We start from the raw sequence: 24,392 nt of genomic DNA on the forward strand, positions 1-24,392 counted from the left end.
GTCATTAATTCTGTGCTAGGAACAGAAAAACTTCATAGAGAAGTTGATATTTAGGCTAAACTTAAAGAATGAGAATCTTTGTCCAAGTGTAAAAGGTGGCAAAGGGACGCATTAGGAAGAAAATGCCTGCTCGAGGCAGAGAGAAGGTGTGTTTTGCACATACATGCATGCGCAAAACTCGGAAACATGTATTAGGATACGGGGCGGCAGAACAGGGACAGTCCTGTTTTAGGTAATAAATGCTGTAGCAGTCAGAGAAAGGGAAGATGATTTCAGTCTAGAAAAGCTCACCTTAGCCTTGTTTGGGTCTTCGGCCAAATGTCCACGCAGATTTAATGGATGGTCAGTAAATACTTTTAATAAAATGGAATTTAATTGAAATGCTCTTCAAACTAAGAGAGGATTCAAGCCAATCAGCGGAAGATGGAAATCTTGAGTAAAGGTACCACATAGTTATTGATTTGATGCTCTAGCAGATTTTATATATTCCTGAGGTTGGCCAGTATTAATATATTGAGTGCCTACAGTTTACTGCCTACATGTGTCAGACAATGGGCTGGGATCTGAGGATACAGCTATTTACAAAAATAATGCAGATCATGCCCAGTTAGGACCCATTCTTCTACTACCGGAGTTCTCCTTGATGCATTTGTATCAGAGTATTCAAGTTTTCCCCCCCTCGGCTCATTCAAGTATAGAGCAAGGGCGGAACCAAGGGCGCTGGATAAAGTAGACATGTAGCCCGCCTCACCACAGACAGCACACAACACTAGCGGGCGCCTCTGCACGGGAATATCTGAAACATGAGTAGGCCTGCGCCACTAAGGTGATAAGCCAAGTATCTGCTCTTCATCAAAGGAAAACATTTGGTTTCTGACTCGTTTCTTTTCTGAGTTGTGTTTTTAAGTTTACAGTTGATCTGCCATGTAGACACTATTAAAAAAAGAAAGTGTCAGAAGTCACTGTCCAGTGCTTGGGCATGTTAGAATCGCAGAGCTGGAAACAGAGGAATGGAACTGCCTGGCAACTCGCTCGGCAGGTTGGGTGTTTCCACCCCGTCACTGTTACGTAATCTGGCGAACTGCAGGTTACCTCCCTTTTTCTTCTCTCCCTTCCAAGGGTTTGTTCTTACCCAAGTATTAACACTCATAAGCTTTTATGACCAAATTATTTGACAGTAAGAAGCTGTAAGTGTGAAACTCATGCCAACACAATTTCCTGCAGTTTCTCAACATTCTCCTTAAGGAGGATCATTTTCCACCTTTTTTTCTTCCCAATTACATTTGGATGACAATTCATGAAAGAACTTGAGAAAACCGAAGAGCCAAATTTTAATGAAAGCATGTATGTCAATTTTAAAATTACACATAATTGTGTTTAAATCCACCGTTTAAAAAAAAAACTCCTGTCCTGCTTTGTTTTTCTTTTTAACTAAAATTAAATTCCATTCTGCTTTTAATTCTCCTGTGGTCATATGATTGAATCCCTGAGGTAAATACTTGTACATTCCGTATGCTAATTTGGGTTCTTCCTATCTAGAATTGTGCTTAGAAAGCAGTGTGTTCTGGGATTAATCTGTGGAACAGAAAGCAATTCACTGTAGAAAAAGGCTCTCTCACCTGTCACAGTCTTCGTGAATGTTTTGTGGTAGTTCCTCCGCAATCGCTGGGGGCTTCCTTTGGTACCAGCCCTGGCCGCCTGGGCTTTCTCTGGCCGCTAGGCCTCTGACGGGGGAGCTATGGGGCCAGAGCGCTCATCCCGGGCAAGGGGAGGATGTCACTGGGATTGGTCAGAGCTGGTGGGCTGGATTTAGGTTGAGAGTGCCGATCAGTAAGGAGCCCTCACCTGTAACCCCTGGAGAGCAGATGAAGTGGCTTAAATCTGGGAAGAACCCTGGAGCCCCCAGTCCCAAAGACAGTGACCTCGGCCACAAAAAGAGCAACCAGAGAGAGTGGCCCATTGTGTACAAGGGGATGGCAGGTTGGTGCTTGTCAATTCATATCATTACGTCTTACACTGTACTGAAAGCCTCTTCATCAGCTACGAAAACCTGGAGTTCCCATAGTGACCTATTGATAGAATGATAGGGGTAATGATTCAGTAGAAGTTCCCTGAGAAATTGGGAGAAGTGTGTAAGTTTTAGGTTTCTTACCCTTAATCTCATTTGCCCTTAAAATAGAATATTCTTAAAATTGGAGTTTAAAAGGGTCATCATTTATTAAGGCACTCTCTCTGTTGACACTTGTACCCAGAAATAAGCGTTGGTTCCCTGATACCTATTAAATTAAGTCTGCCTGCAACCCATCTTTCCAGTACTTAGCCCCATCACTCCCCTCCATCTCCCCAAACTCATCTTTCACCAGGTGTTCTAGTTCTCTGGCTCTGCTTGGAGTGCCTCCACCGAGGGCCAGCCCCAGTGCCACCTGCCACCCTGTTCTTCCTGAGCACCGTCAACAACATGTAAGCTCTCCCACTTCGGGTTTCAGAGCTCTGCAGTCTACAGTCATTGAGTGACCGCAACATGAGAGGTTAAGCTCCTTGAAGACTGGAAATAACCGTGCAGGGTTTACCTGACTCTCTCTGTTCAGTGATATTACTTAACTGTTTCTTGGGTTATTATTAGGCAGAATGTTTGAACTCCTTTAGTGTTTGTGTGTCTTTGCCATATAGTTTAGCACTTAGAGTTGTTTTGTACTTCTGTTGATTTTTCCATGTGTGTTTCTCTGGTCTCAAAGCTAAATTCCTGGGTTAAGACTGAACTCATATTCCTCAATAAATATGTGTTGGTTTATTGGTTTTTCATAGATGAATACAGTAACCTCTTTCTAAAAGACCTCTAGATCGGCATTTCTTTAGCGGTGATCTATAACTACAAAAATTAGAGAGGAAATCTCTTGTCTTTTCAGATTCTTGTCTCCTCCTCCAACTTTTCTGAATTTAAATTTTCCTTCTTACATAGTTAATCATGTAATTTCAACACTTCTCCCCAAATCTTTGTCTATTAAAGTAGAGGGGGTAATACAAACAGCTGTATGAAAATACGTGCGTGCACACAGAGAAAGTATATCTCCTGATATTACAGCTTTCTAGAACTTTCTATTGTGATTACCCTAATAAGAAAACTGACCCTTTCAGAACAGGTTTCATGTGAACCTTTCTAACTTGTTTTTCATTTGTAATAAAGACCTTTTGTGCCTCCTTTTCTTCTCTCTCTGGAATGCCAAATTCCAGTGTAGTCCTGTTCTCAGACTTCAGCCTTTGGGACATCTCTCTGCCAGTTGCAGTTATCAGACTCCCTGGAAGCCAGTGACATTTGTCCTGTACATTGTTCCCACCTGTCCTCCAAGTGCCTGTCCTGTTTCCTTCATTCTTTTTTTTTTTTGACTGTCCTAAATTGTATTTTAGGTAAGAATTTTATAAACATGTCATGTATTAGTGGAGCTGGGAGAGTATCGCACCTTCTCCAAGCCGCACAGCGAGAACCACCAACAGTGTGGTGAAGCTTGTGGCCCTTTCTGAGGCCACAGCTCTAGTGGCCTGCAGACGGCAGCCCTTGCATCTCCTTGAGCTTGTGGACCGGTTTGGTGATCCATTGGGTGTCAGGATTCCTTCTGATAGCCTATGGAATGATCAATGAGGATAACCTCGAAGAATTTGTATGTGGAATCTCCACCAACCCAGTAAGAATTCAGGGCTCTCAGAGCCCCACAGTGGCTCCTGGCTCGCTCCTCTGCAACAGGCTGAAGGCGTCAGGCAAACTTCAGCTGGTTAACCCCGTGATGACAGGCTTGCCATCAGTCGCACCCTTGGGAACAGGGCATTTGCGGCCACCACGGTGCACATATATCTGATTTATGACATAACCTTGCTGGGCCTTGTATCCCAGCCTGCACACTTTATCGGGCCTGGTCCTAACTCTAACCCTAACCCTAACCCTGTGGGATGCAGAAGGCTAGAGGTACCACCAGCAGTGCACCGAGAAGGAAGCGCATCACATCGGACTGCTTCCTCCCCCATAGCTCCTGGGTGTACATGTAAGCACCCATCTTGACTTGTCTGCTGGCTGCAGCCAGATGGAAAGGAAGAACCTTTCTCCCCTGTTTCTTTCATTCTCGATTCTTATGTAGAAGCCATATTTGATGAGTACACTACCCTGAATGAAGGAAATCACTGGTGTTAGAAACTAGAAGTGAAACAAGTGATAACTGGCATTCGGTCATGAATTAGTAAATGGAAAGAAGTCTTCCAGACCAACAAGATAATTCATCACTTGCCATTTCTTTATTTCTTCCATTGGCCGAATCTTTTCTTGTATCTACAGGCAGATTGGTAGTTTTGTGCTTTTTTCCTAAAGCATTAAAATGCAAGATAACAGGTTACAAGGGTGATTATGATTGTGTTGGGTAGAATAATTATAAATAGTACATTTATACTTCAACATTCTCTACGTTGTACTTTTTCAACTCAGAAAGTTATAGTTAATTTCTACAAAAACTATTTTTACAAATACCACTCTTAATGTATCAGCTCTCCTCTGAGTACTGTTCATCTTTATTTGTTATAATCTAGCTGTTTCTCTAAAATTTACTTTTTAATAAAAATATTGATACCTAAATCTTAATCAAGGGCCATTGGTATGCAGGTCTTTACGGTGTTGAAATTTCTTTTTGAAAGATAAGGGGAAATATTCTTCATTCTTTCATGATTTTTTTATGAAGAAGCACTTTTAAATTAACTCAGCACATTGATCTTAATGTCTGATCAATTTTCTCTACGGCAGGTCTCACTTTTAACATTATTCTGCAAGTTTCTTAATAAAAATGTGATTGAAAGGCAACATTACTTTCTAAAAAGTGTTCTTGGTTCTTGAAGTCAGGCTGTGAACAGAGGGCGTTGGTACCTGTAACTACCATTTGCTGCAGCCTTAAAAGATCCTTACAAAGGTTTCACATCCTGTGAATTAGTGAGGACCAGAGGGCACGGGCCAGATGAAGGCCCTCCGTGCAATGTGACAAGGCCTTTTAATGCATTTGCCAATACTCTGAAAAATTCATCTCCCTGGAAAACGACTGCTGGCTTATTTCTTTTTCTGTGAAAGGAGATGGGAATGCCCTTTGACAGCTGACCCTGTGTGTGGAGAAGGGGCGCCTTTCCGCGCTCAGCACAGCTCACAGAGGCCTTCTCTGTCTGTGCCAGCAGGAGTTGCAATCCTCCTGCTGGCTGTTACACTTTCTCCTCTTCCTGGCATCAGTTTGAAATCTGCTTGTCTTTGGGACTTACTTAAAATATGAATTAAAAGTTTCTGACATAACTCCAAGCAGGGTGGAAGAAGCCGGAAGCTCAGCGAGGACCATGGGGATTGCAGGGACCTAGCTCAGTGGAAACCAGATTTCTAAACTCTGGATCTTTCTTTTTGCTTTTGTGACTCAGGGCAGGTGAAGCAAGACAGTCTCCTGAGTTCACTTGAACAGAGCTGAATGATACTGTGGTAACTGAAGCTCTTAAGCTGCTGTTCGGGCCAAGAATGTGAAAGATGCCTATAAAAATAACACCAAGCCACTACTTTTATCTTATTTTTGTTGGATTAGAAAACTGCTGCTGAACTTTGGGATTTTAAGTTCCTTTAAAATATTAATGTTTCAAAGCATTACTTCACAAATGCCATGCAGCTCCTCAAGCCTTGTGTTTGTGTAGGTAAAGAGATTTCTGCTGATGTGTTGGAAACAGGTAACCAGCTGCTTTGCAGCCTCCCTTTGCCTGTTAGGAAGTGCTGATCCCAAAGGGGGTGAGTGTGGCCTTCCACAGGAGGCGCGGAGCGCCGTGGCGACAGATGCATTTCTGTAGCAAAGTCAGTTCAAGGAAAGACAGGGCTGGAAGTACAGATAGAGCCGAAATGATCTTGTGATGAATATGAAAGCTATTTAATATTCAATTAAATTCTGGTGTGAAAGATATTTCCAAAATGAAGGTTACCTCTTAGTAAACTACTGAAGATGGCAGAAACTATGGTTACACCACTGAGTGTATAACTGTCAAGAGCTTAGAGAGGAGTACGTGGAAGACAGGACGTCCAGGCCTGTAGTCTGCAAAGGGCGCGAGCAGGTGGCTGCCCCAGGGAGTCTGTCTGAGTGCAGCTGTGCACTCACGCTCTCACAGCAGCGAGGACAAGAGCTGGTCATGGCTGGGAGCAAGAGCACTGGCAGAAGACTTAGTCATGTGAAGATGAAGCATTATCTCCAAATTAGCAGAAATATCGAGTATCCCTTAAAAGAGGAATTGGTAACAGACTGCGGATTAGAGAAGCATCTAATTTTAGAGCTCAGAGATCTCTCCAGACCTGACGTTCTGCAGACAGAAGTACTCTTGGCTCCAAAGGGTATGATGACATGTCACGGTTCCGTCAGGATGACTAAGGCTTAGGTCCACAGAGCAAAATGGTCCGGTTCTCTGTTCTTCCTGCCCCTCACTGGTGTCCTCACTGATATTATTATATGGAGAGGATGGATTTTTTACAAATTATTTACCTATAGGGATTCCTGTAATGAAAGATATAACTGCATAGCTGTGTCCAGTACATTAAGATCATCATTCTTTTCTTCCAACTCTTCGTCAATAGCAAACAAGATTGTGGGAAGTTGTAACTAGATCCTTCAGTGATATAGGCATTTCTGTATAAAATTCAGAGGGGCCATTCGAGTAGCTGTTTGTGGCAGAACCTGATACACCTCGATGCCCTCTCCAAAGATTATGTCACATTTCTGGAAAAGGGCTATGAGATGTTGATAGCAATTATATTTATATGTGTATGTGTGTGTGTGTGTATATATATATGTATATGTGTAAATCTCTACAGGGGAAGAGGGAGGGAGGGAAGAGATGAAATGCTTATTTTATATATACACACACATTATATATATATGTAAAACGAAGTTCTTAAAGGTATATGCAGTCACAACGTTGGAACAGGTGAACAATCTGTGCATCCAGCCTAAGGTGCTACTGCAGAATGGAAAGAAAAAGCCAGTGCCCCTGACACCAGTGCGAAAGGTTCGGAGATTCTTTTGCAGTTTCCTTTGTAACTCCTTATAATCTAGAAAAAAGTTTCAACTTTAAAACTTTGCTACTTCTAAGAAATAATAAGCTTGAAAATTCATAGAGAAGGGAAATTTCTTAAAAACTGAAGTTTAGATCAGCGTTTAAATCCCACTTCTGTTATGTATTTAGCTGAGTCCCATTCCCAAATCTGTAAAATAGGGGAATAATAAATAACACTTACCTCTCCAGGGTTCAGAATGCTAAAATAGATACGAAAGCTTTCACTGATTTCACACAAGATCGTTTTCATTTCTTGTATCTCTTGGCATAATGTATTCCATAAGTTTATTATTACTAATATTTCTTTTTTGTTACATGAACATTTCCTTTTAAAAATGCTCACTTATTCCAATAGTATTCTTTTGAAGTCCCAAGAGCTGGTAAAAATGAGATTGTCTCCTGCTTTTCATGAGTTCATAGACTTAAATCATAAATCCCCAAATCGTTTGAGGATGGATGTTCATTTTAGAGTTCTGCCTTCACACAGTGCCCCTGTCTGTTCGTTTCGGATTCCCGTCCCCAAACTTTCCAGCTCCATCATGTCGCTGGTGTTGTATAGCAGCCGAAATCATTCTTAGGACTATAGGCGCAGGCATAGCATGGCATGGTGCAAAGACAGAATATTTTCCTTTTTTGTATTTATTTCACAGTCATTTCCAGCATTTGGTTGGTCTTCATAACTGTAGTAGCACTTTGAGCTTATGGGCTCACAACATAGCAGATCATAATTAATCTCTTGGTGAGCACAACATTGTACAATTTGAATCGCTTCTACCTGAATATGTTATGTTCCACCCTTTGAAGTTTATCTTTTACTTTTCTGCAGACTTGGTTTCCAGAGTGGTTCTTGTTTTGGGTGGGTTATATTTTTGGTTGTTTTTAAATATTTATACCCTATCACTTCTTAAAAGAATATATAGCAAGTCTTCAATTAATACTTATTATTCAGAACTTTGGTAACATTAGAATTTTATTATTTGCTAGTCTTTGTGGTTTATCTGCTCTTCCCGGTAGGCCTTCATTCATTAACCTGATATTTACTGAAGCCCATGTTGTGCCAGACACTATTAAAGGCTCAGATAAAGGGGGGACCAGGAGAAATAAGGTACAGGCTGTCTCGAAACCTGCATTCCAGTGAGGGAGGCTAAACCAAACATCAACATATGAATTAACATTAAAATACCATACATAAAACAGAATGAAGTGATAAAAAGTGGCTGGAGAGTCACTTCAGATGGCAAGGTAAGGGAGGGCCTCTCTGAGGTGACATCTAAGCCTTGATCTGAATGGCAGAGAGAATGTGGAGTTCCAGGGGGAAACAGCCTGAGGCAGGAACAGACCTGGAGCATTCTAGGAAAAACAAGAAAGGCCTTGTGAAAGCTCCCGAAGGGAAATTAGGCAAGGGAGAGGTAGACCGAGGACTGGAGGCCAGGGAAGGGGTTAGGATTTCTTAGTAGTTTTATAGGAATCCCCAGTAGTATCCTTAGCAAGGAGGCGTGTTCTGAATAATGGTAGCCTCAGCATAATGTGATGAAAGTGAGATCAATGCAAAATGTAGGTCACATTTTTGCAAGATTAATGAAAGGACCCAAAATCTGACGCCTGCCAGTGAGGAACATCCTAATTTGTGGCTGGCAAGACTTCCAGGACAATGGCAATTACTGCTTGTCTGATGAAGAACGATAATATAGAATTTCAAGAAGGAGGGAATGGGTAACATGGCCAAATATTCAGAGGCCAAGTTGGATGAGGAAAGAAAAGTGATTGTCAGGTGTGATAACAGAGAAGCTATTGAGGGTGAATGAATTGGTTTGAGTGGTAGGTGGAACCAGGGAAATAGGGCCAGTTTTGTCAAGGTTTGCTGGGTATAAGAGGAGACACAGTACGTTACTAAAGAATGATGTGGAATTAGGAAGGCTTTTAATATTTTATTTTGACAAAGGGAGATGATATCAGAGTATGTTTGTGAGAATACTCCATACAGATTTAAACAAACGACATTGTAAGAGAGAGTGAGAGTAGTTGTAGGAGCGACATCAGTGAGAGGTGACAGGAGATGTGGTCCAGAGTACAAATACAGGGTCGAAATTACACCAGAACCAGAATCCAACAGCCTTGTTCAGGTGATGCCTTAATGTGGTTTCCCACCCCAACAAGAACCCTTGGTAATGTTCTTAGTGGCAACATTAACTTCAAGGTATCCTTTTCATGGTGTCTCTTAAGCATTAGCAATCTGGGGAACCAGAAGCTGAAACTGCTCAAATGGACATACCCAGAGGCAATAGCAACAAATCCTCAGCAAGCTCTCACAGTCCAGTAAAATATTTCTGAAAGATCAAGGGCTCCTTTGACTCTAGAAAATATGATTTGATGTTGTACCTAAAAGATCATGTCACATACTATGATCTGGTATGTGATTCATTTGATAGAATTCTATCAAGTGTTTAAAGAAAAGTTAACACCAATCCTCCACAAACTTTTCTAAAAAATAAGAGAAACTTTCCAACTCATTCTATGAGAATAGTAACCCCCTGATACCAAGACAAAATAAGGATATAGGAAAATGACAGACCAACACCTCTTATGAATACAGACACAAAAATCCTCAAGAAAATACCAGCAGAATAAACCTAGAAACAAAAAGGATTATACACCATGATCAACTATAATTAATGCAAGGTTGGTTTAATGTATGAAAAGCAACCAATATAATACACTGTATTAATAGAATAAAGGGCAAGAGCCACATGATAATCTCAGTAGATGCAGAAAAAGCATTTAGCAAAAGTAAATGCCCTTTCATGATGACACTAAGCAAACTAGGAATAGAAAGGAACTTCCTCAGTCTAGTAATGCTGTCTGTGAAAAATCCACAGCCAATGTCATACTAGTCAGTGAAAAACTAAATAATTTCCCCCTAAGACCAGGAATAAGACAAGAGTATCCACTCTCGGCACTTTTATTCAATATTGTACTACAGGTTCTAGCCAGGGTGATTGGACAAGAGGAAGAAATAAGAGGCGTTCAATTTGGAAAGGAAGAAGTAGCAGTGTTTGTCATGACCTTATACATAGAAAAAAATTGTTGTAACTAATAAATGAGTTAAGCAGGGTTGCAGGATACAAGATATATATCTCAAAATTGTTTCTATATATTACCAGTAAACAATCTCAAAATGAAGACTACAATTCTTCTTACCATAGCATTAAAGAGAACAAAATAGTAATCATTAACAAAGAATGAGACATATATATTGGAAACTTTAAAACATCCTTGAAAGAAATTAAATAAGTGGGCCCTGGCTGGTGTGGCTCAGTTGATTGAGTGCCAGCCTGCAAACCAAAGGGTCGCTGGTTCCCAGTCAGGGCACATGCCTAGATTGTAGGCCAAGTCCCCAGTAGGGGGTGCATGAGAGGCAACTACACATTGATGTCTCTCTCTCTCTCTCTCTTCTTCCCTTCCCCTCTCGAAAATAAATAAAATCTTTTTTAAAAAAGAAATAAGTGGAAAGATAGCCCATGTTCATGGATTGGAAGACTTAATATTGTTAAGATCACAATATTCCTCAAATTAATCTCTAGCTTTTAATTTGACTCCTATTAAAATATCAGCTTCTTTTTTACAAAAATGGATCAACTGATTCTAAGATTAATACAGAGACACAAGAGACCTGGAAGAACTGAGACAGTCTTGAAAAGGAAGAACAAAGTTAGAGGACTTCTACCTTTGATTTCAAAACTGACTACAAAGCTAGAGTAATTGAGACCATGTGTTAGTGGCATGAGGACAGCCGCCTGCCTTGTGCCACTGGACTAGGATGGTTAGGAGGCCACAGGGCCACTGTCGCTGTTTCAGTACTCCAGAAGCCACCATTGCCTCCGTGACCACATTCTAATGGTCCCCACATGTTTTTGTCATTCCGTCAAGACCCAGGTACCAAGCAAGCATTCAAATGCAGAACCTGAGTCATGGCTTCCATTTTCACTGCTGGAGGATGGGGGGCAGGGATGTCTGCCCACTTTTGCTACCATGGTGGGACATAGGGCGCTATAGCGTCAACTCAAGTACGAAGCTATGCAAATGCCGGAGAGCCAAAAATGACAGACTTCCACTAACATTTGGAATCACTAAAATTAGAACCATCCTGTATATATCATAGACCAAAATAAATTCCACATGGATTCAGAATGTGAATGTAAATGTGAAGCTTGAGACCATAAAAGCATTTGAAGAAAATACACGTGAATATTTATGTAATCTTGGTTTGGGAAATTGCTAAGCATGATATAAAAATCAGAAAGCCATTAAAAATGTCAGTAGAGAATATTATATGATTCATAAAGGGAATCATGGTCTGTTAAATTTTAAAAAAGTACATACCAGAACATAAACAATGATTTTTCTCTGGATAATGACTGGAGACGAGTGTGCCTTTCTCCTCCCTTCCCCTCACCCCCTCCCTGCTTCCCACCGCCACTCTGTTGAAGTCTGTTGTTGTTTTTCGAGAGCTATTTTTAAATTTTGAAAGTAAGAATACAAAGATACCTGGCTCTCCATAGGTAAATTTTAGGCTAAACTCTGCAAAAGTGAAAATAACCTTTTTTTTTTAGATTCTACTTAATTTTAGAGAGGAAGGAAAGGAGAGAAATGTAAATGTGTGGTTGTCTCTCATGTGCCCCCAACTGGGAACGTGGCCCACAACCCAGGCATGTGTCCCAGGCATGTGGGAATCAAATTGGTAACCCTTTGGTTTGCAGGCCAGCACTCAATCCACTGTGTCACGCCAGCCAAGGTAAAAAGTGAAAATAACTCTTGAAAAAAGCAGATAATGAGACTTTTGGAGTTAGACACCCCCATTTCTCTGAAAGTAATGTTCAAGTAGTGATTGGAATGTACTCCATCTGGTGGCATTTCAAGAGGAAGACCTGAGTAGTTGATGACTACAAGAACACACCCAAGCCCTGGCTGGTGTAGCTCAGTGGATTGAGCACAGGCCTGTGAAGCAAAGGGTCGCTGGTTTGATTCCTAGTCAGGGCACATTACCTTGCTTACAGGCCAGGTCCCCAGTAGGGGGCACATGAGAGGCAACCGCACACTGATGTTTCTCTCCCACTCTTTCTCCTTCCCTTCCCCTCTCTCTAAAAATAAATAAAGGATTTAAAAAAACACATACACACACACACCCAAAATCATGATGTTTCTCTTACCTCCTCTGATTTTTTTTTTTTTTAAAGAATGCATCTGCTGGACTAGAGATGGGCCAGTTAGTATTTAGGGTACTGGCATCTAAGGGGAAAGATCATAGATGTAAAGATTCTGCAGGACATACTTATTTCAGCCTGTATTTCATCACTTTATGCTCTTATCTCCAAACAAGTTGCCGTATCATTTCCTGGTCTAGCAGCCCTTACACTAGCCCTGATTTCTTGTCCCTGCTTATCTTGGATTCCTGTCTCAATATAGGATGCTTCATGTCCGTTTGACACACGAGGCCTAGGGGTTCTTCGTGTGTTGAGGTGAGTCACCCCAATGGAATGAAAGGCTTCTCGCAGAGACTTCAGTACCAGAGGATGAAAGGAGCCCTTCATGTTCCAGATGCACTATTACGGGTGCCTTGCAGAAGCAGACTCAGAGATCTGGAGAAGCAAAGAAGGAAAGAGAGAGCCCAGAAATGGCCACCCTCGACTGCTTTTCCTCCGTGTAGAAGAAAAGTAATCATTCTGTCTTTGACTTTCTTTTTCTGAATGCCTTCAGACTTCACTATAAAGAAGACATGGACCAGTAAACATAATCTGGCAAGAATTTTCTAGTTGAAATTATCAAAATCTAGAGTTCTTCATAAAAAAAATCAAAGACTGCCTAATAAGCCCTTTTGTGTAATGTATTTCCTCGGGGGACTCATTGAATGTTTCTGTTATTTTTATTCCTCAGTCATAAACAGCATGACTCTGCACTGCAGCAGGTTTCAGAGTCTCCATCCTTCATGTTAACACGGGAACCCTGTTGCTCTGGACTGGGATTAAATTGGTATACGACTGTTTTTGGTATTAGACGGCTTCGTTGCAGTTTCACCTAAGCCATTTTATAAAGTGGATGTAGAACAGCTTGGGCATGTGGGTGTTTTTTGAGCTACTCATTTCACGAGAACCTGAGTACTTTCCTCACGTTTAAATTTCTGCTATTTTTGCCTTACATTGATATATTTTGATAACTTGGAGCTAGATGAAAGAAAAAATCGGTTCCTTTTTTCTGGCAGAAGCTAAGAAGAGTTGTTTTAACCCCAATTTCCTTGGCATTACCATGCGGGGCTGTGTTCATTGTTCGTGGCATCTGGTGACTTTGTGGTGAGCACTGTGTCGACCCCACGGTGCTTAGGGATGGGGAAGCAGCAGGAGATAAACTGAGGCACGGCCCTTCTCTTCATGCCCAGACCTGGGGGGTGGGGTGAGGATGTGACGGGTGCAGAGAGGGGCACACGTGGCCAGGAGGGCCCTGCGTGGTGACAGCTCCTTCCTGCCAAGCAGCCCTCAGTGGTACAGGGGGCAGTGAAGACTCACTCCTGCACTTTTCTTGTCTCTTTCCAGGAGCGGCCTATTGCCAATTCATGGACATGCTCTTTCCAGGCTGCATTAGTTTGAAGAAAGTAAAATTTCAAGCAAAATTGGAGCATGAGTATATTCACAACTTTAAACTTCTGCAAGCGTCATTTAAGCGAATGAATGTTGATAAGGTAGGAGACTAACTTGTACCTCCATAAAATGCGTTTTTCTCTTCTCAAAATTTTTCTTGTGTGGAAATGTAAAAACAAAAAAATACCAATGGTGGGATATATCTTGATATCTCAGCAGTAGGTTGAGGGTTTGTACCTAGCATAAGGCATCAAACCCTAACTTCCTACAGTTGTGTGAAGTCTTTATTTAACAAGATTTCTGAATTTCTAGCCATTAGACTAAAAACCCTAACAGGATTTACAAATGTTAAAATGTTGTTACTCTATTTTAGCATTGCAAATAACAAATTTTTGTGTTTGCCAGATGTCCCTGGGGTTCTTTGTGTATTGTGTTGCTTTGGAGAAACACGCAGCTTACAGTGGAAGCAATGTAGGCTTCAATCCCAGCTCCATGGGTTGAGCCAGTTATTTACATTCTGAGTCTCAGTTTACCCATCTGAAAAATAGGACTAAAACCCCTTCCCTATAGTTATAGGAAATTAAAGTGAGGGAATGTACGTGAAAATGTCTAGCATAGTTAATACTCAGATTCTCAGTTAGTGTCCATAAATTGCCCTTTTTTCTCCTTTGGATTTTATAATTTTGTCCTAGAGTGATGCAAATGGAGTTAGCCGGGCATCCCCCTCCCCCACCCCCACCTGGATAAAGGACTGTTGCAGAAGTCCACAGTCTGCCTGTTTCTTGCTCTTTGTGTACATATTCAATTCATATTATTTCTTTAGAATATCTTATGGAGGAAATAGGCTTGGGAAGAAATAATTTTGAATAAGGGCAAAGAAATAAACCAGCAGGGGAGAAATGGAAAACTTTTCTTTGCATAGATAATAGCAATAAATATACTTTGGAAATTAAAAAAAATAAACTCTTAAGTTATTAAGAGATAGAGGTTACATAAAGGAAAAAAGTTTGGGAAACTGTATATTTTAATTGAATGCAGTTTATCCCTTTCTAAATCAAAGCATTCTTATCAAAATTTTATTAAAACACTGGTTTCTCATTTTCTCAGAATTTGTATTTCAAAAAAATATTCTCTTTAACATCTTAACCTTTTGAATTCTTTTCAACTTCATTTTCATTTCCAGTTTGCTCCTTCAGAACCAGAGAGTACGAGTTCCCCTTACTTACTAGCAGCGTCCCTTAAGCCTTTTCCTTCGTTTTTCAATCCATGCTTCTAGCCCGAAAAGAAGATAAGCACCTTCTATAGGTGTGTTGATGGAACATGCTAAGTAACACATTAGGGGCTCCGCGTCTCTCTAGAAGTACCACATGCCCAGTGGATGAGCCATTGTTAGGAGCATCGAAGATAAAGTGCTGGTAGTGGAGGGAGGTTGGCCTTGACGGCCTGCGTTGGCCTCTCTAGCTTAAAATGCTGTGACTCTACCCCAAGGTCTTTGGAGACAAGAGACAAGAGACAGTAGTCCCTGCTTGTGTTTGTCATAGCCTGACAGCATACGGGAAGCTTCTGTGCAAAGATTCACTTGCAAACTCAGGTTTTGAGCTTACGCCCGGAATGTTCATTTTGATAGGGAATATAAGCTTAAGTGAACAGAAGTTAAGTGTCTACTTTGAATGGCTAATGAAGCAATAGCATCTAAATCTCTTTATAAATTTTCATGTTTGGCAGGCATGAAAATATATAGCATGTCAATTAAATGGCATTATGCTCTAAGAAGGCACTTTCTTAAATAATATCAGCATAACCAAGACCTATAAATCGGAAGACAGGAGAATATTTAACAGCACAATGAAAAGCCAATCAGATGCATGTGTGGAAGTTCTTGCATTGGGCAGACCTCCCTGAAATGGGAGAGGAGTAAAAGGGAAAAAGATACCAGCACTTGAATCTCCCTTACTGGAAGAGTCATCTTGAAAAAGGTGGTCTCCTCCAAAAGTTTGCTTCTCTGTATTTTTCTCTGTACTTGAATTAGTTTTGGCTTTAAGGACATAAAAATCATTTTTGAAAAAAATTGATTGCTAATAATTTACTTTAATGGGTGACCTAAAATACTTCAGTTACTTTTTTTCTTTCAAGTTGTCATTGGTATTCAATGTCTTTGTACTTTTTTTAAAGTGGCCCTAATGATCCATCTCAGGATACCCATGGTGTATATCTTCTGAGGTGGTAGAGTCTTGCTGAAAATTTGATGTGTACAATTCCCATTCATTACATTACTCAATGAAGCTGCTTTCTTTCAGCACTGGGTTTCTGGCTGAATCTCACACACACTCACACTCGTATATACACAGTTTGACTCACTCCCTAGCTTTTATAACTCTCATGGCTCACATTCAACTAGTATTCCAGCCCAAGTTTGAGAAAGTAAGAATCAGTAATGGTGCGGTTTGGATAGCGAGGCACCTTTTCATTTTCCCTCAAAATCAGCCGCCACCCACTGAATTTTATAAAGCTAAGCAGTTGCACACATATTTTTCTGAGATAAAATGAAGGTTCCTGTGAGACTCCTGGGGGGAATATTGATTGGCTTTTTAAGTTGCCAATAGGAAGGAAAAAGCTGAGACTCGACTCAGAAGTTGAGGTGAATGCTGTGCTCCTCCTCCTCCAGAGTGCCTTCCATGACTGCCCCAGTCAGCCTCCATTTCTGTCCCTCTGCATTCCCAATGCACTTTAGCTCCTAGGCACCCCAGGGATTACTGGGCCCTTCTTTATTGTGTGGTTGGTTGTTTGGGTGCCTTTCTCTCTACATTGCTAATAAGCTGTGCGAAAGCTCACTTTGAACCATTAGATTGGTATCTATTTGCATTGATTTGAGTCTTACTCACTCACACTCTCTTTAGCTATAATCCTTTTAAGAGTTTATTCTAACACAACTGGACCTAGTTCTATAAAGAAATAAGGAACACTCATCCATCTTGTAGCAGCACAACATCCCAGGCCCATGTTTTGGGGCGCAATGCTTTGGCAAGAAACATACTATAAAGAGAACCAGCCCTTCTTGACAGCTAAGGGTATTCCTTGTTTTGTCTAGTTGCTGAGAATTACTAAGTATTCCAGAGAACCAACTACAAGATCTCAGTGTATTTTTTTAATATGATGAAAAATTATATGAATTCTCGAATACAGCTGGCTAAGAAGCTGGGGGAGAGACCAGTAGTTGTGAATTGCAGGCACGTAGAAGAGGGTTGTATCTAAGGGGCCACTTCGGTCATATTACATCCTGACAAACCCTGTGCTGGCAACTTACACGGCGATTTTGTATTGCAGGTGATTCCAGTGGAGAAGCTAGTGAAAGGGCGTTTCCAGGACAACCTGGACTTCATTCAGTGGTTTAAGAAGTTCTACGACGCCAACTACGATGGGAAGGAGTACGATCCCGTAGAAGCACGACAAGGGCAAGATGCAATCCCTCCCCCCGACCCTGGCGAGCAGATCTTCAACCTGCCAAAGAAGTCCCACCATGCCAACTCCCCCACAGCAGGTGCAGTAGCGGTGACAGCAGGGTCACTTTCATTTTAGAAAATGGCTTGGGCCCTCCTGCGCGTGGCTGCGTCTAGTTGATTCTTCCCAGCGGTCAGCATCTGGATGCCTCTGGACACTTTTTACTGTTGTCTGTTTGAGCACGTTCATCTTCCTCGCGGTGGCCTCTCTGTAATAAGTCTAACAGCCACGATTTAACTATTGGAAAGGCCGAGCTACTCACTTTAAGTCACTGAAGCCGTGTGTTAATACAGTACTTTAGGGGTAGATTTCATTTTTCTCGTATTTTTTTTCCTGAGAAACTTCAAGTCTGTTCACATTTTCACTGAAATATTTTTACTGCTTCATTGCTGGCAGTGCATAGCAGGATATGGACGGATTTATGCTTTTCTAGTATGAATCATCCATAGCCCTTCAAAGATAATTCATGAAATCTACATCCTATCTCTTATAAGGATCGATGCCAATTTTTATGTGATGAAATTCAGCAAGACTCATTTTTGTCCAGCTTTGGCCAAAAGTGAAGTCATTGAGGATACATACCTAGAACTTTAAAGTTTTTTAAACTTTTGTAGATAAAACCTTTCTAAAATACATTAAACATTCTCGCCCAAAGAAACAGACTTCAGCAAGCAAAGTGCTCTCTGAAAATTAGGGTCGTTAACTACAAATCTGAGTTGTGGTACCAGGCAGTTAACAAAATACTCAGAAACCATTTGTTTGGGTCCCCCAGGAACCTTTATTTTGTAAATAATACAAATTCCTTATTTCTGTCCAACCTCCAGTGAGGGTGGGTCGGAAATAGTTATGGCAATGCTAATATTAAACAGTGCATGCGCATGTCTAGAATGCAGAGAAGTACAGGCTAGGGGTAAACGCTTGCGGGGTTTGCATATATCCATGTAGGCGAAGCTGGAAAGGAGCCCTGAGTGAGGAGGGGTGAGGGCCATGAGGAACTCGAGCATTAACGTTTGGGTAGAAAAGGCAGGGCTTGCATAGGAGCAGGGAAGATGCCAGAAAGACTGAGGGAAATGAGGGCATGACATATTGGGGAAGAAGGAAGCGGGCAGAGTGGCCAACGGCATCTAAATCTGCTGAGGAGTCCAGTGCAGTGAGGACTGGGAGAGTCCGCTGGATTTCTAAATGTGGAGGTCACTCCAAGGAATGATGCAGCCAGGAGTGGGTTGAGGAATGAGAGGAAGGAAATTGAGACCGCATAAAAATCCAGCTTTGAAGCCATGGGGAGAATGAACGTATGTGAAATAAACTGAGCACAGACCTTTAGGAATGCATACATTTAAGAGACAAGAGAAAAAAGGGGGCAGCTGAGAAAAAGATGAACACCGGGGGAAAACCAGGTAAGCTCAGCACCAGAGGACGAACAGTAGGATGTTTCTAGAGAGAGCGGACTCAATAGTACCGAATATTAACTGTGGAGAGATCAAATAGGATGAGGCCTGAAAATAGGCCGAAGAAATCTGACTCCTAGGAGGTGATTAATAATCCTTCAGGGAATTGGACTGGTAAAATGCTGACCGCATGCACCTAGATTGCAGTGACTTCACAAGGGCACGACCTGACAAGTGTGAACTTGATGCGGTAAGAGCAGATTCCACCTCCACCACATTCATCAGGGAAAAAAACTGAGAAAAATAAAGACATTTTGTTGATGTCGGTAAAAAGCCGACAGTAGCTTCAGGAAGTACGATTGGAAGGAGAATGGTAATGTCCTTGATCTGTTTTTGTTTGCTTTTAGGACAAAGCACAGGGAGCAGGTGTGTAAGATGGGAAAAAGGTCCATGGAGAAGGAATAACTGAACGTAGGAAAAACGAGGGGAAATTTGTGGAGCATGAACCTGAAGGTGGAGGGGGAGAATGAGGTCAAGGGCATCAGTGGAGGTATAGTGAAGAAAGGGAATATCTTTTTTTTTTTTTTTTTTTTGAGCAAAAGTACTGAGAAGTCAGATAAAAATTAAGCCACAAGATGCTTGGGGAACAAAAATTTATCATGGCCTTGAACTTTTGTCAGCAACTTGCATCAGCCCAGGAGCTGGGAAAGAGGAGTGGTGGGTTTTCTGCAGAGTTAGGGGTTGGGTGGGAGGGCGTGGTGGGAGGGCAGGAAGGTGAGAGAACCGAAGGTGGCTGTTGTTTCTTGTCGTCAGGTCATCTCCTGTAGCTGTTAATGATACTTGAAACTCGGGGGCCACTTTTTCAAGTTTTAAGTAGTGAAATTGGACAGGCCTCAGAATATGTGTCTTCCACAGCCATGATGTGTCCTCAAATGGGCAGCAGCCCCTCGACTCCCTCAAACAGCTGTGCTTAGGCTCCCTGGGCCTTGTCTCCTAGGAACCCCTCATCTGTCTTCACGAAAGCCACAGAGCCACTTGTGCCATTTTGGTAGAAAGAATGTCCATGAACCTGAATGAGACATACTTGTTTCCAGATCTTAAAGCTCAGGAAATTCATTAATGTCAACAGGAAATAAATTTGGTTTTTAATGTTCCAGGAGGCAGTAATTCCTGAGACGTGGGTTCCTGATACCTCGTCCGTGTTTACCTCACTGGCCTTCATCAGGGAGAAAGGGTGTTTGCAGAATCCAAATCGGTCTTACCCTTTTCAACAAAGTATATCGTGACTCTTGGACATTGTGGGGTAGTAAAACTATGGAAAAAATTACAGCAAGGTATACGTTACATGCAGAACATTGTTTTAAAAGCTACACTAGAAAGGGCCCTATAAGTACAGTATGGACCTCATTTTTCTAAAGGTAATATATCTAACTCTCGGGAATATAGTAAAAAAATAAAAAGCCAAAATGTCTTCTATGAGTCAGAATAGGCGTTGTAAAGTCTGCTATAAATCCATGCACTTCACTCCACACACACAAGAGGGTTCCTAGGATATATATCTAGCATCTATTTGCTCTTTCTTAGCTTAGACACACTGGATAATTTTAACAAACATGGGGATGTGGCTTCTCAGAACATAACTCACTGGGGCAAGGAGTATACCGATGTCTACAGAGAGTACACGAAGAGCCACAAATACTTACCAAAGCCTTACTGAGGAGCCCAGAAGCCTGAGCTCTTTATTCCAGTGTCTGATACCTCCGTGCATCTCAGCTGCCCTCAAGGTTCCCTTCCAACTCTTCAGATTCTCTTTATTTTTTTATTTTTATATTTTACATTTAATTTTTTATTTTTTTCTACTTCTTTTCCTTTTTATTGATTATGCCATTACAGTTGTCTCATTCCCCCCCACCCTTATTCCCCTCCACCCTTCACACCCCCTCTCCCACCATTCCCCCGGCTTTAGTTTATGTCCATGTGTCACAAGTTCTTTAGATTCTATATTTCCCATACTATTCTTGCCCCCCCCCGTCTATTTTCTACCTACTGTCTATGCTACTTACTCTGTCTTTCCCCCTCTCTCCTCCTCCCACTCTCCTGTTGCTAACCCTCCATGTGATCTTCATTTCTATGGTTCCACTCCTGATCTAGCTGTCCTCTTGGTTTGCTTTTGTTTTAGGTGTGGTTGTTAATAACTGTAAGTTTGCTGTCCTTTCACTGTTCATATTTTTTATCTTCTTTTTCTTAGGTAAGTCCCTTTAACATTTCATATAATAAGGGCTTGGTGATGATGAACTCCTTTAACTTGACCTTATCTGAGAAGCACTTTATCTGTCCTTCCATTCTAAATGAAAGTTTTGCTGGATAAAGCAATCTTGGCTGTAGGTCTCTGGATTTCATGACTTGGAATACTTCTTTCCAGCCCCTTCTTGCCTGTAAGGTCTCTTGAGAAATCAGCTAACAGTCTGATGGGAACTCCTTTGTAGGTGACTGTCCCCTTATCTCTTGCTGCTTCTAGGATTCTCTCCTTCATTTTAATCTTGGCTAATGTAATTCTGATGTGCCTTGGTGTGTTCCTTCTTGGGTCCCACTTCTTTGGGACTCTCTGAGCTTCCTGGATTTCCTGGAAGTCTGTTTCCTTCACCAGAGTGGGGAAGTTTTCCTTCATTATTTGTTCAAATAAGTTTTCAATTTCTTGCTATTGTTCTTCTCCTTCTGGCGCCCCTATGATTCAGATATTGGAACATTTCAGGTTGTCCCAGAGGTTTATAAGACTCTTCACTTTTTAAAATTCTTGTTTCTTCATTTTGATCTGGATGGATGTTTATATTTTCCTTTTGTTCCAAATTGTTGCTTTGAGTCCTGGTTTCCTTCCTGTCACTGTTGGTTCCCTGAACATTCTGCCTTATTTCACTTTGGGTATCCTTCATTCATTTTTTTCATTTTTCAACCAAGCTCAATCAGTTCTGTGAGCATTTTGATTACCAGGGCTTTAAATTCTCCATCAGATAGGTTGGCGATCTTCTCCTCATTTAGCTCTCTTTCTGAGGCTCCACTCTGTTCTTTTATTTAGGCCATATTTCTTTGTCTTGGTGCTGCTGATAGGTTGTAAGGGGGTGAAGCCTTAGGAACTCGCCTGGGCAGGGCAGCCCTCTTGGCCTGCTGCAGGGCTGCCCGTGGAGGAGGGGCCAGAGAGGGAGCAATGCAGCTCTCCTGCTTGTCTCTAGAGCACTTTTCCACCAACTCTCCTGTAAGACGTGTAGAAACTCCCACTTAGGCAACCCCAGCAGAAGCCCACAGTCAGCTCTGAGTTCCCTTTCTGAGTTCTCAGAAATCCGCTGACAGTCTGATGGGTACTCCTTTGTAGGTGACTGTCCCCTTATCTCTTGCTGCTTCTAGGATTCTCTCCTTCATTTTAATCTTGGCTAATGTAATTATGATGTGCCTTGGTGTGTTCCTTCTTGGGTTCAACTTCTTTGGGACTCTCTGAGCTTCCTGGATTTCCTGGAAGTCTATTTCCTTTGCCAGAGTGGGGAAGTTCTCCTTTATTATTTGTTCAAATAAGTTTTCCAGTCATGACTGTTCCTTTTCCCCTTCTGGTACCCCTGTAATTCAGATGTTGGAACGTTTAAAGATGTTCTGGAGGTTACTAAACCTCTCCTTGTTTTTTTGAATTCTTTTTTCTTCATTCTTTTCTGTTTGGTCATTTTTTTCTTCCTTCTGGTCCATTCCATTGATTTGAGTCCCAGTTTCCTTTCCATCACTATTGGTTCCCTGTGCATTTCTCTTCATTTCAATTAGTTTAGCCTTCATTTGTTCCTCTAATTTGTGACTAAAATCAACCAGTTCTGTGAGCATGCTGATCACCAGTATTTTGAACTGTGTATCTGATAGGTTGGCTATTTCTTGGTCATTTAGTTATCAGCTCTGGGGCTTTGAGTTCTTCTTGAGCCATAATGTTTTGGTCTGTTCTCGCCTGTTAGGTATGAGGGGCAGAGCCTAGGTGATCACCAGGGTGGGGCAACCCAGGTCACTGGGTTGTGACGCTGTATGTAGGGGTGGGATCAGAGGGGTAATGGCGTTTGTTCCGCTCTCTCTCAGATTTCTGTCCACTCTGCTGCTTTCCGCCAGCAAACCAGGCCCCCCTGGTGGTGGCTCCCAGGTGTGTGGGCCTGTGCACCCTCCAAGACCCTGTGGGTCTCTCCAACAAACTCTGTGAGCCTGGGAGCTTCTCCCAGCACCTCGACCGTGGAAGTTTTTCCAATTGGTGCTGTTAGGCTTTAATTCCCGTCGCTGGGGCCCTAATTTGCACGGTCTGTCTCACTGTTTGTTTTTTTGCCTGGTTTATCTGCTTGTGAATGTGTGACCACGGTCAGCCAGTCACCATACGCCCTCACTGGGTGCACCCGTTGCCACCCAATGCCTGGGATCCGCCAACTACCACTTGCATGCCTGGGTCTGTCTGGTTGCTTTTTCCTGCCAGGATCCCTCTCTACCAGCCGCCGACTCCGCCCCTCTTACCTGTCTGGCTGGATAGTTTGTTGTTGTTGGACTTCTATACAGTTCAATTTTCTGTGTTTTGGTTGCATTTTTGTTACTAAAACTCTGTTGTCTTTAAGCTTGGTTGTGCGAGGAGGCACAGTGTTTCCACCTACACCTCCATCTTGGCCAGAAGTCCCAGATTCTCTTTAATTTCTGTATGTAACCATCTCCCCCGTGAACTACTTCACAGTCTCTGAACTGGCCTCCCGGCCTCTGGTCTGAAATCATCCAAGGCCATCCTCGTCATACACAGTGTGATCTTGTCCATCCAAAATTTAGGGCAAATGAAAGTGGTGGACAAGAGTGGGGGTCAGCTGTCTGGAGAACCCACATCGGCCTGTCCCTGTTCTCTCACAGTGGTGCCGGTCAGTAGCATCCAGCAGGAATTTCTGTTCCCACCTCTGAGCTTGGTCATCCCTGAATTACCTCCATTAGTGGAAACAAGCAATGGTTGGTATAATCAAAAGTGGGAGAAAAGATGGTCTTTAATTATTTTTCTTTATTTTGGAATACTTGATTCATTTTGCAGTGGATTTCTCTCTCCCAAGATACTTCCTTAGGTTAATATTAAAATTAACTTGCCTAGGTGGAAGCTCCAGAACATCAGTGGCAAAGGGACTGTATTAAAGTGAAAAAGTGATCGTGGACTGCGTGATCCATGTGTTAATCGTTAAGAAGGGACCATCTGCATTGGCAAGGAAACACTGTTTATGACATACAGACTCAACATGTATAGCCATACACCCCAGGTCATTTGCGTGTGCATAAAATCACATTCCACATATTCAGTGCATTCTGGTTTGCGACAATGTGCTAGATTTTTCTGCCATTTCCGTACAGACCCTGGATGTTCTTTGGATTCAGAGAATCTGTAGAGTCCACGTGGTGTTTGTGTGTGGTCAAGTGACTTCCCTAGACTGGAGCAACTTCAGCAGGACTAGGGGCTGTCATGTAAATGTGCAGAGCTGCCTGGCAAGTCTTATCCTATCTACGTTTGCAGGAATGCGTCTTGAATTGGTTTTGATATACCAACAAGGAATATGTATTAAAATATACATTTTCATAATGATAGATATCTAGTAAGTGCATATATCATTGCGAGTCATAGTGTTTGTAGATGTATTAGTCTGAGCCATATTTGCAACTTGAGATAGCTGTTAGGGGATCAGTTTTTATGTGTGAGCACTTAACTAAACCTAAAAGGAAATTTGAAGGTGCAGTTTCTATGGCAACCACAGCT

The 24,392-nt window shown here is 41.9% G+C and overlaps 1 protein-coding gene and 1 pseudogene across 6 annotated transcripts in view; one reads left to right on the forward strand and one right to left on the reverse strand.

The window, feature by feature from the left end:
* MAPRE2 (microtubule associated protein RP/EB family member 2) overlaps window positions 1-24,392 on the forward strand; it is a 143,793-nt gene that overhangs the window by 91,646 nt on the left and 27,755 nt on the right. For 5 of the 6 annotated variants that reach the window (XM_037032908.1, XM_037032899.1, XM_037032891.1 and 2 more), the window contains 2 exons: window positions 13,680-13,825; window positions 17,049-17,262. In XM_037032908.1, the coding sequence (XP_036888803.1) occupies window positions 13,680-13,825; window positions 17,049-17,262 (360 nt within the window). Of the gene's footprint in view, window positions 1-9,136; window positions 9,219-13,679; window positions 13,826-17,048; window positions 17,263-24,392 lie in introns of those variants that run through there. The other variant, XM_037032923.1, reaches the window with a different exon arrangement.
* Window positions 3,365-4,046, reverse strand: LOC118980019 (60S ribosomal protein L15-like; annotated as a pseudogene).

The sequence above is a fragment of the Sturnira hondurensis genome, unplaced genomic scaffold (genome assembly GCF_014824575.4).
Source record: "Sturnira hondurensis isolate 20B ecotype Veracruz unplaced genomic scaffold, ASM1482457v3 Scaffold0001872, whole genome shotgun sequence".
NCBI lineage: Eukaryota > Metazoa > Chordata > Mammalia > Chiroptera > Phyllostomidae > Sturnira > Sturnira hondurensis.